The sequence below is a fragment of the Schistocerca piceifrons genome, chromosome 1 (genome assembly GCF_021461385.2).
Source record: "Schistocerca piceifrons isolate TAMUIC-IGC-003096 chromosome 1, iqSchPice1.1, whole genome shotgun sequence".
NCBI lineage: Eukaryota > Metazoa > Arthropoda > Insecta > Orthoptera > Acrididae > Schistocerca > Schistocerca piceifrons.
Window position 1 is genome coordinate 531,442,206 of NC_060138.1, and position 20,876 is coordinate 531,463,081.

The window sequence follows — 20,876 nt, forward strand, 5'->3', positions numbered from 1 at the left end:
ATGTTTCAGAAATAATACAGAGGCAGCAAGAATGTTACAATAGATTTATTGGGTGGGCAAAAAATCTATTGAACCTTCCTGCTGCCTCTGTATTATTTTTTGTACTGTATTTTTTGGAGTAAAAAATCTATTGTAGCCTTCCTGCTGCCTTAAAACCATGGCCATATCTACTTGGTTTGAAACTTCCCACTCCTATTGTTAATACATTCTTCCTCAATTTTACTGTTATGTGCTACACAGAAAATATAACATTGAATGTTAATTTATTTTCAGTTTTCAACATTTTTCCTCAGTTTATATGAATGTTACTAATCCATTTTGTTGCTGAGACTTCTACATATTCATCTTTTCCATTCCTTTCATTTCTTTGTGAGGTAATGGAGGAAAATAATGTATAAATTAGATTTTTTAAGAAAATAAAGTACCAGTAGACATAATTTTTTGAAATCTTGGTAGCAGATGAATTCACAACATGTGTCTATTCATCATTATAGCTATACAGTACAAAGATTGTATCCAAACAGTTTCTCAGTTTTAGAATAGGTTCATAATTTGAGTTTTATGAGTAAAATATGTTAAAAATCCATTTTACCATTCTTGCACTCTGCAAGAAGACAGACAGACAAAGAGGGTGGGAGGGGGGGGGGGGGGATGTCAGGATATTGTGATTCAATTTCATTGGCTTTATTTATAGCGCCAGAGCTCTCTGAAGTCAGATGCATGATGCATCTTTGATTGGTGTCAAGTGAGTAGTGGTGTAACAGGCAGATATGAAAGCTATTGGTTTAAGTTAATATGAACTTGTTCTTGGCCTATATTGGATGTGACATGATCAATATAAGATGACATGCTTGTAAGTTACATAATTCAGGATGATGGACCAGGTATCACTCAGTCTCTGAGTTGTTGCTGTAGAGGACACATGGATATACGTGATTTCATACAGGACTGTCTTTGCAGTGCTCGTGACCAGGATCAAGCAAAGAATGCTGAAGATGTTCTCTTTGACATGTTCAAGAGTGAAGAAAATGACCTGCTTCCAATTGGAAAATTCCTTGCTGTAAGTACTGAAAACTTGGCATATTCTTCACCCATATTGTTTTACATCTCTTAAAGAAGGCTTTTAGTGTTTATTTTTCACAGACAAAAATGAAAGAAAAATGCCGCCACTTTTGTGACTCTTAAATATAAGTTTGTGTGTTGGTTTTTGCCAAAAATAATGATATAGTGCATGGTGGGATACTATATGTTAGCAAGAATACGTTATTCTTATTGAAAATAAATTTAATTACACTATTTAACTTTTTATGGTTTACTCACATGTAAAGCACGCTAAATGTGTTTAACTTCACTGTCTTAAATTTAATTATACACACAAGACTATTCTTTTTCTCAGTTGAAACCACTGCTGATATTGGTTGTGGACTAGATATTAAAGTACAAGACATAATAAAAGACATGTTTCAATTTCAGTTTGATGATACTGGAAAAGTTCTACTATTTCTCATTGTACGACGAATAATACACGTCTGTGGAATTAAAATATTTTGACTTGATTACCACAGACTTCAGATAGCAACACTACACCTTTAGATGAATCTTTCACCTATTAGTGCAATGTACTCTGATGTGAATAAACCGTGATGACATATACAAACTATCTGCTACATGAGGATTTGAACATAGGTTCTTGTCTTTTCCAATGTGATTCAATTGTTGGCATGAGCTGCTTTAATATGGGTAATAAATAAATAATGTAGACTTTAATATTGTTATCCATTTTCAGTAAATTGTATTGAATGCTACTGAGTAATAACAAAAAATAGTCCTGTACCAATTTAGCACCTAATTCTGCAACTGTTTCTTTTCTAAAGTTCAAGTACACCCAGTTAATAGTTTGAACTGAGCTGCTGTTTGTGTAGGTAATTTCATCTGCAGCAGAGCAGTACCCCTAGCTGCCACTATTACCCAGTACGATTACTGTGTGCATTGGCAGTTAATTATCTGGTAACAGACATATCATTATCAGATATCTACTCAAAGCAGCAAAAATAATTAACAGATACTGAATAAACATCAGTTGGAGCAAACTTGACTGACCTACAACTTTTTTTAAGAAATGGGGTACAAGTAAATAAGACTCAAATGAATCGGCAATTGCGAATAAGGACTACTGTCAGCTGCCAATGAAAATTTGTGCCAGACCAGGACTCAAACCTGATTTTCTGTGGGTGGTCGCCTTTCCATTTGGCTATCCATGCATGACTCATGGCCAGACCCAAACTTCCATATGTTGTCAGCCATGCGTCGACGACCTGAACTCGTACATCCATTATATTTTATTCCCATACAGGTCAGACATTGTACTTGAAAGTTGCTTGCCCAGTATTGGCAGATAAATATGATATTGCAGTGCTTGTGTTATTCTGATTACAGTGCATGCATGCCAAAAGGATCTTTGCATCGTAACCAGAATAACACAGGCATCATAATATCATATTTATCTGCCAATACTGAGCAAGTGACATTCAACTCCAATGTCTGACCTGTATGGGAAGATAGGTAATGGATGTACAAGTTCAGGTTGTAGATGCATGGTTGACGATATATGAAAGTTTGGGTCCAGCCATGAGTTGTTCATAGATAGCCAAATGGCAAGGCGACTGCTTGTGCTAAGAAGGAAATCAAGGTTCAAGTCCTGGTCCAGCAAAAATTTTCATTGTTGTCATTCCATTCTACAACTGACAGTAGTCCTTATTCACAAATTCATTTGATGTATTTCATAATGGCTGTGGTCACTGCAATGCCTGTTCATTTGGACATGCATTCATCATAATCAGAATACACAGCATGCATGCATGTCCAAAGAAACTTTGCATTGTAAGCAGAATACATGGCCATTGCAATATTGTATAAATAAGATAGAAGTAAGTGAGAGGTACAATAGTGTTATATGTGGTGGAGGGGGAAAATCACACAAACTGTAAGTAAATAACATTATTGCTTCTGAGATTCAGCTCTGTTTTGTTAACTTAACTCAGTCCCAGTTGTGGTTTGGTATATAAAGACTTATTTTTTTCTCTCATATGTTAGTATCATCATATATGTGACATACTATGGTTTTAATTTTTATGTTTACTGTCAATAAATTTTGCTTACATCACTGAAATCTGGTAATGAATAATATACGCCTTTTTAAAAATAAGATTGTGCATTGCAAATGACACCATTCATTATCAGGTTTGAAAAAGACACCATTTTCTTCTATATATGTGTGTTAATAATCCATACTTAAAGCTGCAGCACCTTGCAAAAAAAAAAAAAAAAAAAAAAAAAAAAAAAAAAAAAAAAAAAAAAAAAAAAAAAAAAAAAAAAAAAAACTTTTAAATTTAATTAAGTTTTTTGATGTCTGGATGGATAATAGGATAAAACAGAATGAATATGTTGGTAATATAACATAGAAACTTAAAGATAGTTGTACATAGAGGACTTTCTCAACCCTTTCTCAATCTCTCATTGTGTTCAAGAGTGTAACCAGGATTGGACTTGAGTTAAGGGTTGGCGAATAACGGAACAGTTTTGAGATTTCACAATGAATGGTTCTAGGAACACTTGCTGATAGCTGGTAATCTTTACCTATTTCGCCTTTTTGCAAAATGAAATTGAATTGATACATTTGCATATGTTGTGGAGCAGGATTTGTGTTCAGTTTGTGAATATCACGATTGTGTTGATCTATATATGAAAATGCTAGCCTATTTTGTATACCTCCATGCCCTGTTCCCATGCAGGATGATTTTCTGTGCTAATCCAGTTACGACCAGTAAAAATATTTATTCAGCAATTCTCCCAGCGCTTAGTGCAGGTACTCGGGGTAATGGAACACACCCATGTGCTGACATTGACAGAGGACAAATGTACAAATGTAAACATAAGTAGAATGCACACCCATCATTCCATCAACCATCGTCAGTTGAAGAGTCGTGTGAGTAGAACGTACACCAACGAAGAGAAGGTAGAAATGCTACTCATCTATGGGGAATGTAAGTTGGCAGAACAGTAACTGCAACACTGTTTTCTTATGTATGAGTACATTTAGAACAGTAGTTTAGTCCTTTTAAATACTGTTGTGTAGATTAGGCATACAGTAAAGGCTGTCATTCCTACAAACTGCATTGACATAATGTTTCTTTTATTGTTGTTGTTGAAGGCAAGCGAAGTGTTATGCAGGCAGTGGAACTGTACAGAGAGTGATATCCTGACAAGAACCCACCTTCCTGATAGATGTTTTCTCGTGTTGTTGTGATGCTTCTGGAAATGGGAAGTTTCAACCCACAGCAACACAGTCGTCGTAGCACTCGCACAAACGAAGCTGCCAAAGTTACTGTTCTCACTTCCATTGCTATGAATCCACATGTGAGCGCACAAGAGCTTGAACACAAGATTGGCATTCTTAAAACCAGTGTACATCATATTCTTACACGTCACCAGTTCCATCCTTACCATGTACATCTACATCAAGAATTGCATTGGAATGGTTTCCAGAATCATCTACAGTTCTCTCAGTTGGCACAGCAGCAAATCCTCTCCAACCCAAACTTCTTCTCCAATGTTCTATTTACTGATGAATGTTCTTTCTCAAACAAAGGACAGGTAAATACAAGGACAACCCACGATGGCTTAGACAGGTGGAACATCAGCGTCAGTGGAGAGTTAACATCTGGTGTGGGATGCTTGGTACTACAATTGTTGGCCCTTATTTCATCAATGGTAGTCTAAACAGCACAGTGTATGTCAACTTCCTCAGACAAATTCTTCCTCCTCTTCTGTATGAAGTGCCGCTAAGAACCAGAATGCTTATGTGGTACCAACACGATGGCTGTCCAACACATAATGCCTCGCGTGCACGTTATGTTCTGAACTGAAGGTATCCTACCAGGTCTCCTGATTTAAATACTCTGGACTTTTTTCTTTGGGGATGCATTAAAGACGTTGTCTATCACGATATTCCAACAACTCCGGAGGACATGCAGGAATGTATCATGCTTGCTTGTAATTCTCTTCAGCAGGCAACACTGGAAGCAGTAAATAATTCTTTCATCCAATGAGTGCAGCAGTGTATTGGTGTCCTGTGTCACCACTTTCAGGCACCTTTGAATGCTCTACTCCTGGGAAATGGTGCAGGAGAGTCAAAGTCAATTTTTGTTATGATTTTACTTGGTTTTCATTTGTTTTCTGAAAACTCCAGCAAATGGACGAGTTTGTGCTCCTTGGCTCCAAGTCAATGTTGTTTTATGTAATTAATAACATTGTGTTTCAGTGAATGGTAAATTGTGATACATTTTTGAATGTGTCTTTAGGAGAGGAAATGAATTCCAAATAACAAATACTGTGTTCCATTTAAAAAGATCATACTGCTGTTCATATCTTCTTAAAAAACAAAGCTACAATGAAGGCTGTCATGCTGATTGATGTCCCCCCTGATGGCTAAAGAACATTTGCTTGAAACATTTTGCAACTTGCATCTGGAAAAACAGTTATTTAGGGTGGTCAAGATAAATGGGACGCCCTGTATATACATGTAACATCAGTATTAACCACTCCCTATCCTATTCCATTCATATTCCATTCAAAAGATTATGTGACACCATTCATAACTTCAGGTCTTTAATCTTTTTCTTGCGATTCTTAAACAAAATAGTTACAATGGAGACAGTAGAATTATTGCACTGTCTAACTTGAATATTGTTTTTCTATTGTTTGTGCACCAAGGCATCATGAGAACAATGTCACCCTCCTTCCGATGATTCCCTAATAATTTACCTGAGTATTCATGTTGCATTTTGACATAGGCTCTGCTAATCAGTCATAATCCCAGTAGCATACATCTGAATTCTTTCATTATATATTGTGAGCCATACTTGTTAGATGCCAATTTTTGAAGCAGCATTCCACTATAGACCACACTAATTTCTCATCTACAGTTTCCTTAATACATGCGCTACACTTTACCAGTATCCTTCAACAAATGTAATTTTCCATTCAGTGTCCCCCACTACTGATTCCACTTGTTTATTCCATTTTGCATCATTTTGTAGTATTACCTCAAGGTTTTAGAACAATGTGATGAGCTCTTGAAGATTACAGCTTATGTTGTAGTAAGATTATTTCTTTTTTGCGAGCATTGCCTCTCATTTATCCATCTTTCAAGAGAGCTGCCAAGCAGTAGACCAAGTGGAAATATCTTGTAAGTCAGTATGTATTTTTTTTATTATCTACTGACAAAAGCTGTCTGTAGACAACAATGAACAATCTAAGAATGCTACTCACCATATCTGATAATTTATTTTATGTATGTTGAGAACACTGGTGCTCTTATTACACTTTCATCGACACATCAGGTATTACTTTTGTTTCTGTTGAATATTTGTCCTCCAGTTTAGTTACCAGTCTACAATGTGGAATATCTTATAGAAATTGAAGAAGACTGAATCCAATTCTTCACCTGAATGCTACTGTATGTACGTGATGTCACGTGTGTAACAAATGAAATGTGTTTCACATAAGTAGTATTTCATGAAACCACTATGCTTCTTTGAAGGAAGCTACTTCTTGTGACTAATTACATTATATTAGACTTTAGAATGACCTCTAGGACTCTGCAATGGGTGAATGTTATGAATATTGGTCTGCAATTCTGTGCATCCATTCCTTTATGTCTCTTATAAACACAGGTTACAGACACTTTACCGCTTTTGGGACTGTTTTCTTCACAAGAGATTTTTTTGGAAAAAATAAACTAATAAAGTATTTAATTCCTCAGTGTATACAATTTTCAATTTAAGGACCATCAAGTATGACTGAATTTTTAAAGCGTAATATATTATTTCAGACTTCTGTATGTTGTCTTGTGTTTCATCACCAATATAATGAAAGATAGATTGGATGAAAAGATTGAATGTATTCAACAACTCTACATGAGATATAAGTTCCTGGAACTTCCTGAAAGATATTTTGCCAATGAGTTTACACCTAACTCTTCTTAAAGATATATGTGTTGCTGTTAAGTCTTCTCTGTCAGTCTCGTGACGTTTTCTTTTGAAGTGAGAGTGTTACGGTTTATTTCTGCAGCTTTCTCTGTGTGATACTGACATACAAAAGTAAGCATTGTCATATTTTATTACCTCACTTGATATACATAGTGCAATTTATTATTTATTTGAGCTTTGACCATAACTTGTCAGAATTGACCTAAATATTCCCATTTTGTCTTTTAAGTAGGGTACTACCAATTATCAAACACAAGTACTCTCCCAACCTTCCTCAAATAATCCTCATTAAGTGCTTTCTCCAAGGTGATTTTGTTGATTAGATATGTTTGCAGCTGTAAGATCTAAAATATTTGTCTCATAGGTAGGCTGTCTGAATAGTTGTTCTAGTTGCCCTTATTGCCAATGAAGTGTGTGTTGTGTTCCACCCAGTACTAGACAAATTAAAATGACCCTTACTACTACCATATATTTGAAGTCTTCCCACAGTATTGAAATTAGGCTGTTTAAAAGTGAAACTATACTAACATGTCTGAATCTGCATTGAAAATCAAAACCTACCTTTCTATTTCCTGTCATTACTAAAAATTCTGGAAGTCGAAGATCAACAATTTTATTCCTCTTTCTGATTTTTTTAAAACAATGGCATGTCAGCTATGTAAACTGTTTTAGACATCAGCAAAGTACAATAAATTATCCCAAAAACAGGCTAATGTTAGTTAGTTTTTTAATGTAATACATAGACACAGTTTGTAACTACTTGGTTTTCCAATTATAGTTCTTGAACCATCTTGCATCCTCAAAAGTTCTCCTCTTGATGAAATCTGAAGAACATAGCAAATGTAGGAGTAAACCCCAAGATACTGTAGTTGGTGGTCATGTGTGCATGAGATGTGATTGCTTGTGTGTGTGTGTGTGTGTGTGTGTGTGTGTGTGTGTGTGTGTTTGTGTGTGTGTGTGTGTGTGTGTGTGTGTGTGTGTGTAGGAGTAAATCGTAAATCAGGCAGTCTCTAACAATTGTAAGCAAATTGAAGATGACTATTAGAAGTCATTAATATTGACTTTTCTTTGTTTTATCTTAATCATCGATTACATATTTATTTACAGTTGGAAACACCTAAATTTACAGGCGACATATGATGCAGTACATATAACTTTATTGGCAAAATGCAACATATGAGATAATAATAATAATTCCATGTGGCTTAACTGTCTGGTGCAAATCTTTCAATTGGATACCACTTCAGTGACTTGCATGTCCCTAACCTACAGTTTGATGTGGAATCTGAACCACGTCATTCCTGGTAAATCTTCACGTCATTGAGAGGAGCTGGCTGGGTTAAAGGCTGACTAAAATGTTCTATGGCCTTACTGGGATTCAGTGCTGTGACTATTCAATTTCCAGGCACCTGTAGACCACAAGCCTCAACAATGCATGAGATGCAAGAGAGAAATACACATGCCCAGAGCTTCCCAGTAAGTTTCAGGGTAGCTTGCAAGAGACCATTCTTTATACAAAATGTTTGGGACAGAGGGCACTGGTCATGTGACTTGCAGTTTATTGTTGCCCAAAACCACAATTTTCTTTGTCCATATAGAAGCCCAATTTTGTAGTGCTCTCCTTGCATCTTCCTGCATGTGATCATAGCCTAGCCAGCATCTTCAACATAAGACAGATTTCATTGTATCCACTACAATTGGACCTGGTGGTAAAGCACATGCATGGAAACCAAGAGCTCAAAAGATCGAATTCTGGTGAAACCATGGAAAATTTTCAGTGTGCCTTTAATGTAACCTTCACTTCTAAATTATGCAAAGATTCATCAGGAACAAAGTGTGGTTCCGTTTCCATGTTAGAGTGTAGGTCCGTTTTCCACAGTAGGATTGCTGGAGGAGTTAGAGGCACACAACTTACCAAAGATACATCAAACTGAAAGACTGTATTGGTCCATTGAACAATATGAAATTATTATTATTATTATTATTATTATTATTATTATTGTGTCCACTGGGTGGCTGTGTCACTGCTGTCAACCATCAATGGAAGTGCCGTTCCTTCTCCACACTGTGTAATATTGCCCACTCACATGATGTGGCAAGCTTCTTAAATGATTCCAAAATGCTGTTCTGGAAAATGAACCATTACTGAGGAGGAATGTGTCTACGCAACAAAAGGGTACTGTTCATTTTTTACTCTAATTCTTTGCTTACTGTTAGCTGCTTCTCTTTGTACAAGGAGAAGTGGTTACACTCTTTGAGAGGTCATGTGGTTTTATTTGATTCCAAAATCAAGTTAAATGAACAACAGAATTAGCAGTGTGAGCAAAATACTGGCCCCTTCTTTTGATATTTTCTAATGTTGACTGGGAGTCTGCTGTAAAGTTTAACACCAATATGGCTCACTGCCTTTGTGTTAGATCTTTTTGTTCTTTGCATTGCTGTGCTATTTTTGATGTTGTAACTATGAAAGTTTGCATTTTTCTGAAAATAAAACATATTTGTGTGTGATCATTTCAACTCTAATAATTTACATATGTGTGCTAATATGTATATTAAGCTGTGTCTACAGCGGAACATTGCTCCTGGATGCTTAACATTTTGGTTACTCATTGTAGCCATTTTTCTGCTTCACTGCAACAATGATATATATTTACACATTTGATAAAAAAAAAAAATACTGACAGATGTTATTTTGTACAGTTTCACTTGAAAATCTGTCAACTTGTCACCTACTCTGAGTCACTTAAAAACGTTTGCAAAGAGTATGGCATCCATCCCATAAAAAAGTTCTGAGTCATGAGTCTATATTTAGTTATGCGGATCTGTGTTACTATGGAAGAAGCATTAATCTTACATTTAATGTGCCAGTACAGTAACATCTCCACTTATTCTGTAATATAAAACAACTTGTACTTATTGCTTGTTTTATTTAATTGGATAGATAAAAGAATCTACTCACCAAGTGGTGGCAGAACACACACATAAAAGACTGTTGCGACTGACAAGCTTCAGTCTGACTGAATCAGTCTTTCCTTCTCATCCTGTATGGTAACCCTCCCTTGACCCGCAGTTCTGGATGACTTTCCCAAAATTTACCTCTTTTCCTAGACCTGTCCTTCCTTTTCCTTCACTCTTCTTCCTTCTCCTTCAACCCTTCTGCCTGAAGAAGGAGCCACTGGCTCCAAAAGCTTGCCAATTACAACAGTTTTGTATGTGTGTGTTCTACCGCCGCTTGGTGAGTAGAGTCTTTATCTATCCAATTAAATAATTTTATCAATAATTGATTGTTTTTATTGCTTGTTTTGTAAGAAAGACAATTATAAATGATTGTATGGTGAAAGACAGATATAATGATACACTGAGGTGACAAAAGTCATAGGATACCTCCTGATATGTCGGACCTCCTTTTGCCCAGCGTAATGCAGCAATTTGAAGTGTCATGGACTCAACAAGCCACTGGATCTCTCTTGCAGAAATATTGAGCTATGCTACCTCTGTATTGCAATATTGTTGGCAGCACGGGATTTTTGTGCACTGTTTCAAGGGATTCATGTTGGGCAATCTGGGAGGCCAAATTGTTCATTTGAATTGTCCAGAATGTTTTTCAAATCAATCATGAACAATTGTGGCCCAGTGATATGGCTGTGTCATCCATAAAAATTCCATGGTTTTTTTGGGAACATGGAGTCATGAATCATGTCAAAGTCCCAAATATAACTGAGGATCTAGTCCATTCCATGTAAACACAGCCTACACCATTATGGAGCCACCATTAGTTTGAACAGCGCTTTGTTGACAAGCTGGGTCTATGGCTCTGTGCCACACTCAAACCCTACTGCCATGCTCAAACCTCAGCATCAACTCTTACCAACTGAAATCAGGATTCATATGACTAGGCCATGGATTTCCAGTCATCTAGGATCCAACCAATATGATCACAAACCCAGGAGAGGCACTGCAGGCAAAGTCGTGCTCTTAACAAAGGCTCTCATGATGGGTCATCTGCTGCCATAGCCCATTAATTCCAAATATTGCCACAATATTAATACAGCTACATTCACCATACATCCCACATTGATTTGCGTGGTTATTTCTTGCCGTGTTGCTTGTCTGTTAGCACTGACAACTCTATGCAAATGCCACAGCTCTTGGTCTTTAAGTGAAGGCCATCGGCCACTGCATTGTTGTTGTGAGAGGTAATGCCTGAAATTTGGTGTTCTCAGCACACTCTTGATACTGTGGATCTCAGAATATTGAATTCTCTAACAATTTCAAAAATTGAATGTTCCATGCACCTAGCTCCAACTACCATTTAGCACCCAAAGAGTGTTAATTCCCACTGTGCAGCCATAATCATATTGGAAACCTTTTCACATGAATCACCTGAGTACAAACAACAGCCCCAGCAAATCACTGTGTATGCGATATAGACACCATGTGTACGTGTTCGTATCGTTATCCCATGAATTTTGTCACCTCAGTATAAAATACAAAGCAATAAACAAACAAATTAAAGAACTCTCAAACATTCATAAATTTGTAGGCACTGCGAAGTACAGGCCTGCGGAAGACTGATCCTCGACTATCAGAGCTTATGGATAACTTGAAACAAGTACACAGGAAATCAGGAATGGAAGGAGGATCACCAGAAACTTTAAAACTTGACAGAGAGACTTTTAGGAGGTATGAAATCATCAGATTTACAGTATTACAGAAAACAGAAATTAAGGGAGATATATATGAATGAATGCGTTGTAGGCACTTTATCTTAAATTATTACTTTTTTGCAGTGTCATCTCGGCAAACATAGTGCTTATTTCAAGAGCTTTCAGGCATCAGTTTGTTATACCAGATTTTCAAGGATATACAAAATACATTGAAGATTTTTACTGGAAATGCAAAACAAACACAGAAGGGAAGGTAAGCTCATGTCAGATAAGTTAAATGAGTTCTCAATTAGTATGATGTGTATACTTCTGTCCCACTCATCAAGGTTTTTTTGAAAAATGCAAGGGGACTGGCAAAAATGGCCTTATGTTTCATTGTGGTAATGACTATAAATAAGAGAAAAATCATGTTCAGAGTTGTACTAGCTACTGCATCCTTTGGCTTTCTTAATGTGCTTTTAGAAGCACAAATTATTCTGAACTAAGTTGCTGAAAAGATTTGAGTTGTACAAATTATTTGCAGTTGTATATAAGCTTGCAATTCTCTTCCCTTCATTACAGTTTGTGTGTTCTACCTGGATCAGAGATCCATATCACTCTTACACTCTTCATTGTATCTATTGTACACACAGCTCTTGTTTTGTTTGTACTGTACTTATGTTTATCTCACTTCACAAAATTGTCAGAAACAACATTAAAATTTGTGATGCAATGTGGTCTGATCACTATGATTTTTTTGAAGATGTAGTAGCATTGATTGCAATTTTATAAAGAAATTATGTTGAAAATTAATGTCAGAATATAGTTAGTTATGTGTTCAGTGAATCATAAATGTGACTTTTTGCCATGATATTCTCTCTCTCCCTCTCTTAAACACATACACTCATATTACAATACATTTAGACACTCTTCTATGGAGCAGAAAGAGTTGTCAAGTAGATGTGGTTTCAGTTTGTGATTGAGGTTAATTTTATTAAATGTCAATGATAGAAAGTTCTCTATCACCTTAGAAGCAAACAATAAGTAGACTGCAGAAAACTAGGTCCATGGTTTTTTCAGCTTTTGAATTAAACATTTGTTATCTGATAGCAGGGATGAGTGTAGATTGACATACAGTAAGATCAGTTCTACAATAAGATCAGTTGTACAGTAAATTTTGTGTGCATCACTCTCTCAGTTATTGGAAAAAGAATGCTTAATTTAAAAGTTAAAATAAATGTCACTTCTATTAATTATACATTTTATAACATCAGACATTGCATCTGTGGGATATGCATTACCAATTTTATATTATACATAATGTGCAATTTGTCAGAAATGTAGGCACATTTAGGTGTGTTACTTCTAAAATGATAAAATTGTCATGCTTCGATATGTAGAACAAGATTTTTCAAAAATTTTCATAGCTAGATGCCTAGGACATGATTTATGAAAGACTCAAATGAATGAAAAGTGTCAGGACTAGGTACTTATTTCTCTTACTGAGGATGAATAAATTTGTGACTGTGAGCGTAAGGAAATCCCATAGCCACTGGTTCCATGCTAGGCTTCACCTCCATGTTAAAACAAGAGCTTACATATTTCTGCAGGACAGGCAACAAATTGAGCACATGCTGTCAGAATTGCTGTTATGGAAAAAAGAATAAATTACTTCCTATTTGATGAAGAAAATAATGAAGTGCTACCCTTTCTTATTAAATTGATGATAAATATTGTTATATAGAAATGGGCATGTGTTGTAACAAATTTTCTATTTGTTAGAGGATGTCTACAATAATGACAAACAGAAATAACTTCTCTTGCTTTTAATGCTGTTTTGACTTCCTTCGTGTCGTTTCCACACCTTAGTGAAACACAACAAAGACCAAGCTAAAACAAAAAGAATGTGCAAAAGCTACTGAACACTAGAGAAAGCCGACTTAGATTATCTTATATTTTTGGAAAGCATTTGACACTGTGCTCCACTGCAGGCTGTTAATGAAGGTCCAAGCATATGGAAAAGGTTCCTACATATGACTGGCTTCTGGCTTGAAGACTTCTTAATCAGTAGAACCCAGTATGTTGGCCTTGACAGCGAGTGTTCATCAGAGACAAGGGTATTGTCAGGAGTACCTGGGGGAAATGTGATAGGATCCCTCTTGTTCTCAATATACAATAAATGACTTGACATAGTGTGAGCTGTGCCCTACAACTGTTTGCTGATGACTCTGTGGTATACAGGAAAGTATCATTGTTGAGTGACTGTAGAAGGATACAACAGTTATGGAAAGGATGGACTGCTACTCACTAAAAAGATGAGACACCGCAGACAGTTGCAACGAAAACATAGTTATACACTGAGCTTTGGGCCAGAGCCTTCTTCAGGAAAGAAAGGAAAACACACACCTTCACACAAGAAGGCAAACTTCATGCACACATGACCACTATCTCTGACTGCTCTGGCCAGACTGTAACTGCTGCACTGAATGAAAGCAGCAGTCAAGGAAGGGGGAGGGATCACAGGGGGCGGGGGAGTGGGGGTTTGGGGGGGGGGGGGGGAGGAAGAGCACTGTCTGTCGCAGATAGTGGTTCAGGCCAAGATAATATCAGAAACAGAGAATATGTCATAAGGATAACTTCCATCTGCGCAGTTCCAAAAATCTGGTGGTGGAGTGGAGGATCCAGATAGCATGGCTTGTGAAGAAGCCATTAAAATAGAGCATGTTGTGTTCTGCTGCATGTTGTGCCACAGGGTAGTCTCCTTTGCCCTTGGATATAGTATGTGGGTGGCTATTCATCCTGGTGGCAGCTGGTTGGTGGTAATATTAATATAAAAAGCTGTACTTTGATTGCAGAAGAGCTGATATATAGCATGACTGCTTTCATAGGTGGCCCAGCCTCTGATGGGATAGGATAATCCTGTGACAGAATTGGAATAGGGAGTGCTGGGTGGGTGGATTGGGCAGGTCTTGCACCTCAGTCTTTCACAGGGTTATGATCCCTGTGGCAAGGTGCTGGGATTGGAGTGGCGTAGGGATGGATGGGATGTTGTGAAGGTTGAGTGGGATCTTGCATAGAATGTCTCTCATTTCAGGGCATGATGAAGAATGTGGTTCAGTTGTTCTAGTCCAGGGTGGTATTGGGTGACAAAGGGGCACTCCTCTTCGTGGGGTTGGTGAGAGCATTAGGGGGGGGGGGGGGGGGCATATGACACAGGAACTCTATTTATAGACTAATTCTGTGTGATAGTATCTGCCTGTGAAGGCCTTTGTGAGTGAGACCTTTAGCATGCTGGGCAAGGGAGTTCTTGTTACAGCAGATACACCATCCCCAAGTAACCAGGCTGTATGGGAGGGATTTTTGGTGTGGAAGGAATAGCAGCTGTTGAAATGCAGGCACTGTATGTGCTTGGTGGGTTTAATGTGGACAGAAGTTGACATCCAGCAAGGTGACATACCAGGTTGAGGGGGACCAGGTGAAACAGACAAGAGAGAAGGTGTTGAAGGTGTGAAGGAATGAGGACAGGTTGTCTTGGCCCTTAGTCCAGATCATGAAGATCTCATCAATGAACCTGAGGGGTTTGAGGTTCTGAGGGACTAGGAATGTTTCCTCTAGATGGCCATAAGCAGGTTGACATGGGAGTGTGCCATGGAGGTGCCCATGGCTGTGCTGAGAATTTGTTTGTACACATTCCCTTCAAAGGAGAAGTAGTGGCATATTAGGAGAAAGATAGTAAGGTATATATGGCATGAAGTTGTGGGCATGGAATCAGAGGGACATTGGGAGAGGTAGTGTCCCATAGCAGCAAGACCATGAGCATGAGGGATGTTGGTGTGTAAGGAGTGCTGTCAACAGTGACGAGTAGGGATTCAGGAAGTAAAGGGGTGCGAGTGGTGGAGAATTGGTGAAGGAAGTGATTGATATCTTTGACATAGGAAGCTAGATTTTGGGCAGTTGGTTTAAGGAGCTGGTCAATGTGGGAACAAATTCTTTCAGTGGAGGTGCAATAATCAGCTGCAATGAGGCATCCAGGATTTTCACATTTGTGGATTTTGGGGAGCATGTAGAATGTCAGCGTGCAGGTGTCATAAGGGTTAGAAGGGAAATGGATTCAGGGTAGAGGTTCTGGAAAGGGCCTAAGGCTTTAAGCAGGGACTATAGGTTATGTTGGACATCAGGGGTGGGATCCAGGATGGGATCGCTCTGTCAGAGTTTTCAGGTGGAGGAGTCAGACAATTGGATGAGGCCTTCTACCAGGGAGTCACTGTGATTCATAATGACAGTGGCAGAACACTTGTCTGCAAGTAGAATTATTAGCTGAGCATCTCTTTTGAGGCTGTGAATGGCAAGTCTTCCTTCTGCTGAAAGGTTAGTGTTCTTAGGAAGGGACTTGGGGAAGGATGGTGAGGCCAGGTTGGAGGCAAAGAATTTCAGGAAGGTGACCAGGGAGTGGTTAGGTGGGGGAGGAGGAGGTTCACAGTTGGATGGTGGAATGAACTTGGAGAGGCAGGGTTCAATTCTGAGATTAGATTGGCTTTGGATGGAGGAATTGGTGGCAAAGAAGTGTTTACATTCCAGAGATTGGAAGGAGAATAAGTCTTTGACAAGTTCAGCTTAGTTAAATTTGGGTGTAGGGTTGAAAGTGAGGCCTTTGGATAGGACTGAAACTTCTGTGGGGCTGAGGACTTTGGGGGGAATGTTATCATTTTGTTCAGGGATTGTTTCAGCTCTGGATTTAGTAAAATGTTGGTAGGGAGTTTTGCAGGATGTGACAAGTTGAAAAGGTCTACCAGGCAGGGTCTGGGGCTATGAGAGACTGGTGAGGAGAAACACTGTGGGTAGGATAAGGGTTGATAGGACATCAAGGTGGCAGTAGAATGTCAGCATGTTGGATAACGTATGGAGATGGTGTCTGGAATGCTCTTCCAGTTGCTGGAGAGCAAGGGATTCCATTTTAGAGGTGTGATGTATGTAGTAGGAATTTCGCAGTAGAGGCATCTTGTGAAGGGAGTAGAGATGGTGCTGAGATGACTGTGCCATGGAAGTGTGTTTTTGCAGTACCAGGTTTGTGCGGGACAGGGACAGGCAGAATCTGAAAAGGAGAAGGTCATTCTGAAAGGAAGGGAGGGATCCAGGGAAAGGAATGTTTTTGGTTAGGCCATATGGAGGGATTACATGGTTTAGGCAGCATTTAAGGTACAGGTTATGGGATTGGGTTTTAGCCGAGGAAAGGGATACTTTTCTGAACTGCTGTAGAAAGTTGGAGCAAGGGTTCATTCCTGCATGGTCATTACCATATGCTGATCCATACATGCCAATGACGTCTGTATTTGCGTACACTTGTGTTGTAATGTACTAGAAAACAATTGTGCAATTAACATTAATAAACAGTTATGAGCTCACCAAGTGCCTAATGATAATTTGAACAGTTAATGCAAGTGAGCAATGAAGTGAGTTTAATATCAATAAAAGCAATAATTTGAGTCACATATCAACATCATTGTTGTTGTAATGGAAGATCAAAGACTGGCATTTAACCTCAGAACTGAGGGGGCATTCTGAACATTTTGTGTAAGAAATTATTTCATGTGGCATGCAAGTATGTTCTGTTTATGTCTTTTCCCCATGATTAATGTGTTATGAACAGTATTATAAAATGAGATCCAACATGGAAATGAAGTGTTTCCAGATTAATGGTGATGTAACATTTCATCCTATTCTCTGTTTGAGGAATATGTTCTGAAAGTCTAATCATACCTCTCTATTACAGTAGCTCAAAAATAATAACACCTCTGTGTTGTTATGTTTATCTCTGTTTCATGCACCATTCAGCTACAAGTGGATAGTTGCCTTCCCTCATTTTTATTTATATAAACAGAAGAAAGAGAGAGAACTGAAATTAACTTGTACAATATTTGCAGAAATTACCTGCCACCATAAATACATAAATCTCAATGTGATTCTGTTGCAGAGGCACATATAGGAGTATTTCATATTAAAGTATGATTAAAACATTAAAAAGCAGACATTGATTCAAAGTGATATTAATATTATTTGTCCTGTAGTAAGATAATGGAATTTTTTTAATAATTCATCTTTTATTTTTACATCTTGTGTGAAAATTATATATGCTTTTACTGCCACTAATGTACTTTTGGGTCATATTTCTTGAAAAATTGTGTTGTGATATTGTTAAACAGTAGTTAATTACAATGATATACATATTTTTAAAAAGGTGGCGAGCTACATTCCACAGTTAGCAAGAATGAATCCTGATTATTGGGGAGTCAGTGTGTGCACAATAGATGGACAGAGATTCTCAATAGGTGATGTCAATATACCATTCACTTTACAGTCTTGTAGGTAAGTTGAAAGAATATTTTACAAACAGTAGCATAAGGTCCAATCACCTTAATGTGACCACCACCTACATTCGATATCAGTGTGCAATAACCACTCACAGATGGCAGGTGGCAGCACTAGTGTGGAGGGCATATGAAGCTTGTCAGGAGCTTGCAGGTAACAGTGCAGTCATGGTCATAATGTGGAAACAGAATGATTTATCTGACATTCAAATTCAGGCCAAGAGTGGAAGCATTTCCTAAATTGTCTAAGGTTGTAAACAGTTTGTGTGCTGCCTTGGTTAAAGTATGCCATGCACGGCAAAAAGGCACTATCCAAAACTGGCACTGAGGCAACTGTGCTGCACCAAAGGTTACAGATGGCAGGGTGTGAACAACGGCTGCGGAATTGTGTACGGGCAAATAGGCGTGCAACTGTTGAGTGGATGAAATGAACACCCAGACAAACCTGGGGTCTATCAACACTATCTCCTCAATAACCATTCAGTGAATACTGCTGCATATGGGCCACCACATCCGGTTCATGCAGCCATGCTGACTGCTGTTCATCAGTGGCAAAGGCTGGAATTTGCATTCCAGTACTACAGCTGGACATAGACTGAGTGGCGACATGCAGCTTTCTCAGGTGACAGATGGCTGTTTACATGTACAATGTCGAGCATCTGAAAGCAAACACCCTTCAGCAATTGTCAGAAGGGTTCAGGTTGGAGGAGGGAGTGTTATGGTCTGGGGAATGTTTTTGTGGGATTCCCTGGGTGGTCTCATCATTCTGGAAGGCACAATTGACCAACACAAATATACATCATCTTTGGGGACCATGATGTCCACCCCTGCATGCACTTCTTTTTTCCTGGTCATGATGGCATTAATCAGCAAGCCAATGCAATGTGTCACACAGCTCACAGTCTACATGTGTGGTTCTACATGTGTGGTTCAAAGAGCACCAGGATGAATTTACTGTGATTTCCTGCCAGCAAACTCCCCAAATTTAAACCCATTCGGGAATCTGTGGGACCACCTTGATCGAGCTGATCCTGACATGGATCCTCAACTGAGAAACCTAACCCATCTGGCCATGATACTGCAGTTGGCTTGGCTCCATGTTCCTGGCGGTACCTTCCAGAACCTCATTGATTCTCTTCCTACATGTCTCACAGTGATCCGGGTGGCAAAAGGTGGTTATTCAAGTTTTTGATGGGTGGTCACATTAATTTGACTGGATAGTGTATCTGTGAATATTTTGTAAGTGAAAGTATTATCTGCTTTTGTTCATAAAGCAATGATGCTTCTAATGTAAAAGTATTTGATGCAATTTATGTTAGCCATATATATATTACAGTGGTAGTTAATTCATTCATTCATACTTCATATTCCATTCAGGTATGTGGAAAAAGTCAAATTATATGTTAACAGGCAGAAGTGGCTAATGTAGACAACTTCTGTTAAGTATGGTATAAGGGGCAGTCAAATTAAAATGAAACGGATTGAAAAAAATGTTAAGTAAACTGTTCATTATTTCATAAGTATTTGCCATAACCACTAATACAGTTATCCAACTGTGAGACAAGATGGCCAATGCCTTCATTAAAAAATGATTATGGCTGCCAACAGAACCACAATTGTACCCAGGTGTGCACCTCTTCATCTGAAGCAAATTGACGGCCATGAATGTCTTTCTTCAGGCTCCAAAAATATGAAAACTGTTTGGGGAGAGATTGGTACTCCATGGAGGTTGTGTGAGGGCTTCCCAAAAAAAGCTGCTGCCGCATCTTTGAAACAATGTTTTGAGTATGCTGCAGAAGTTTTTTGGAAAGCCCTTCCACATCCTCCATACCATATCAATCTCTCCCCATGTAGTTTCTGTATTTTTGGGGCACTGAAGAAAGATATTTACAGGCATCAATTTGCTTCAGACAAAGAAGTGCACACCTGGGTACAATTGTGGTTCTGCAGGCAACTGCAAACATTTTCCCATGAAGGCATTGACCATTTTGTCTCACAGTGGATAAATGTATTAACAGTTAAGTGATTATTTTTGAAATAATAGTTTACTTACTTTTTCGCTCTGTTTCATTTTCATTTGACTGTGCCTTATAACAACAGATAGTGACAACTGCCAATCTTCTTGCACTAGTAATTATGGAAATTGTCTCTACATTACTTTGTATATGTAGATGTATATTTAGAAAAAAAGGAATTCCTCCAAAAAAATTGCCGCTGCTCCTCCTCTTACACTTACACTAAATTACATACACTAGGTTGCTGCTTTCAGCTTCTGTTTCATACTATGCATTTATGCAACTTTACTGATCTGAGGGCCCACTATAACTGTCTACATACTGCAAAAGTTAAAAATCTGTATTAACTAAAATCTATTTCCCCAACTACAAGTATTCTAATAAATTATAGAAGGAATTTCTAAAAACATACTCATGTACTTTATTTCTGAATATCTGAGGATTTTCAGTATCCTGTCTGATGTTTACAGTAGGCAACCTGCAAAAAAAAAAAAAAAAATTACTTTTGAATCCTAGTCAAGGATGCAAAATCTACACAGAAACTTATCTGTATTTCTGGTAGTATGGTTGTGAATTGAACAGTGCTTCCTAAACTCACTCTTGCTATTGGTCTGAAATACCACTGGGGAGTAAATGTGTTCGTATGTTTATGTAAGAATCACCAGGTGCCAAAGTATTTAGTAAGAGCTTAACAACAATATTCATTTACAGTGACAGAAGATGAGACATGATATTGTGCCACTGTTCTGTACATCTTTGTGGCACCAGTAAAAATATTTCTGAGATATTTTCATTGTAAAC

At 38.0% G+C, this 20,876-nt stretch overlaps 1 protein-coding gene across 2 annotated transcripts in view; it reads left to right on the forward strand.

The window, feature by feature from the left end:
- LOC124783743 (glutaminase liver isoform, mitochondrial-like) overlaps nt 1-20,876 on the forward strand; it is a 125,091-nt gene that overhangs the window by 32,639 nt on the left and 71,576 nt on the right. For both annotated transcript variants that reach the window (XM_047254045.1, XM_047254046.1), the window contains 4 exons: nt 961-1,060; nt 11,593-11,732; nt 11,840-11,969; nt 17,931-18,058. In XM_047254045.1, coding sequence (XP_047110001.1) covers nt 961-1,060; nt 11,593-11,732; nt 11,840-11,969; nt 17,931-18,058 — 498 coding nt within the window. The remainder of the gene's footprint in view (nt 1-960; nt 1,061-11,592; nt 11,733-11,839; nt 11,970-17,930; nt 18,059-20,876) is intronic.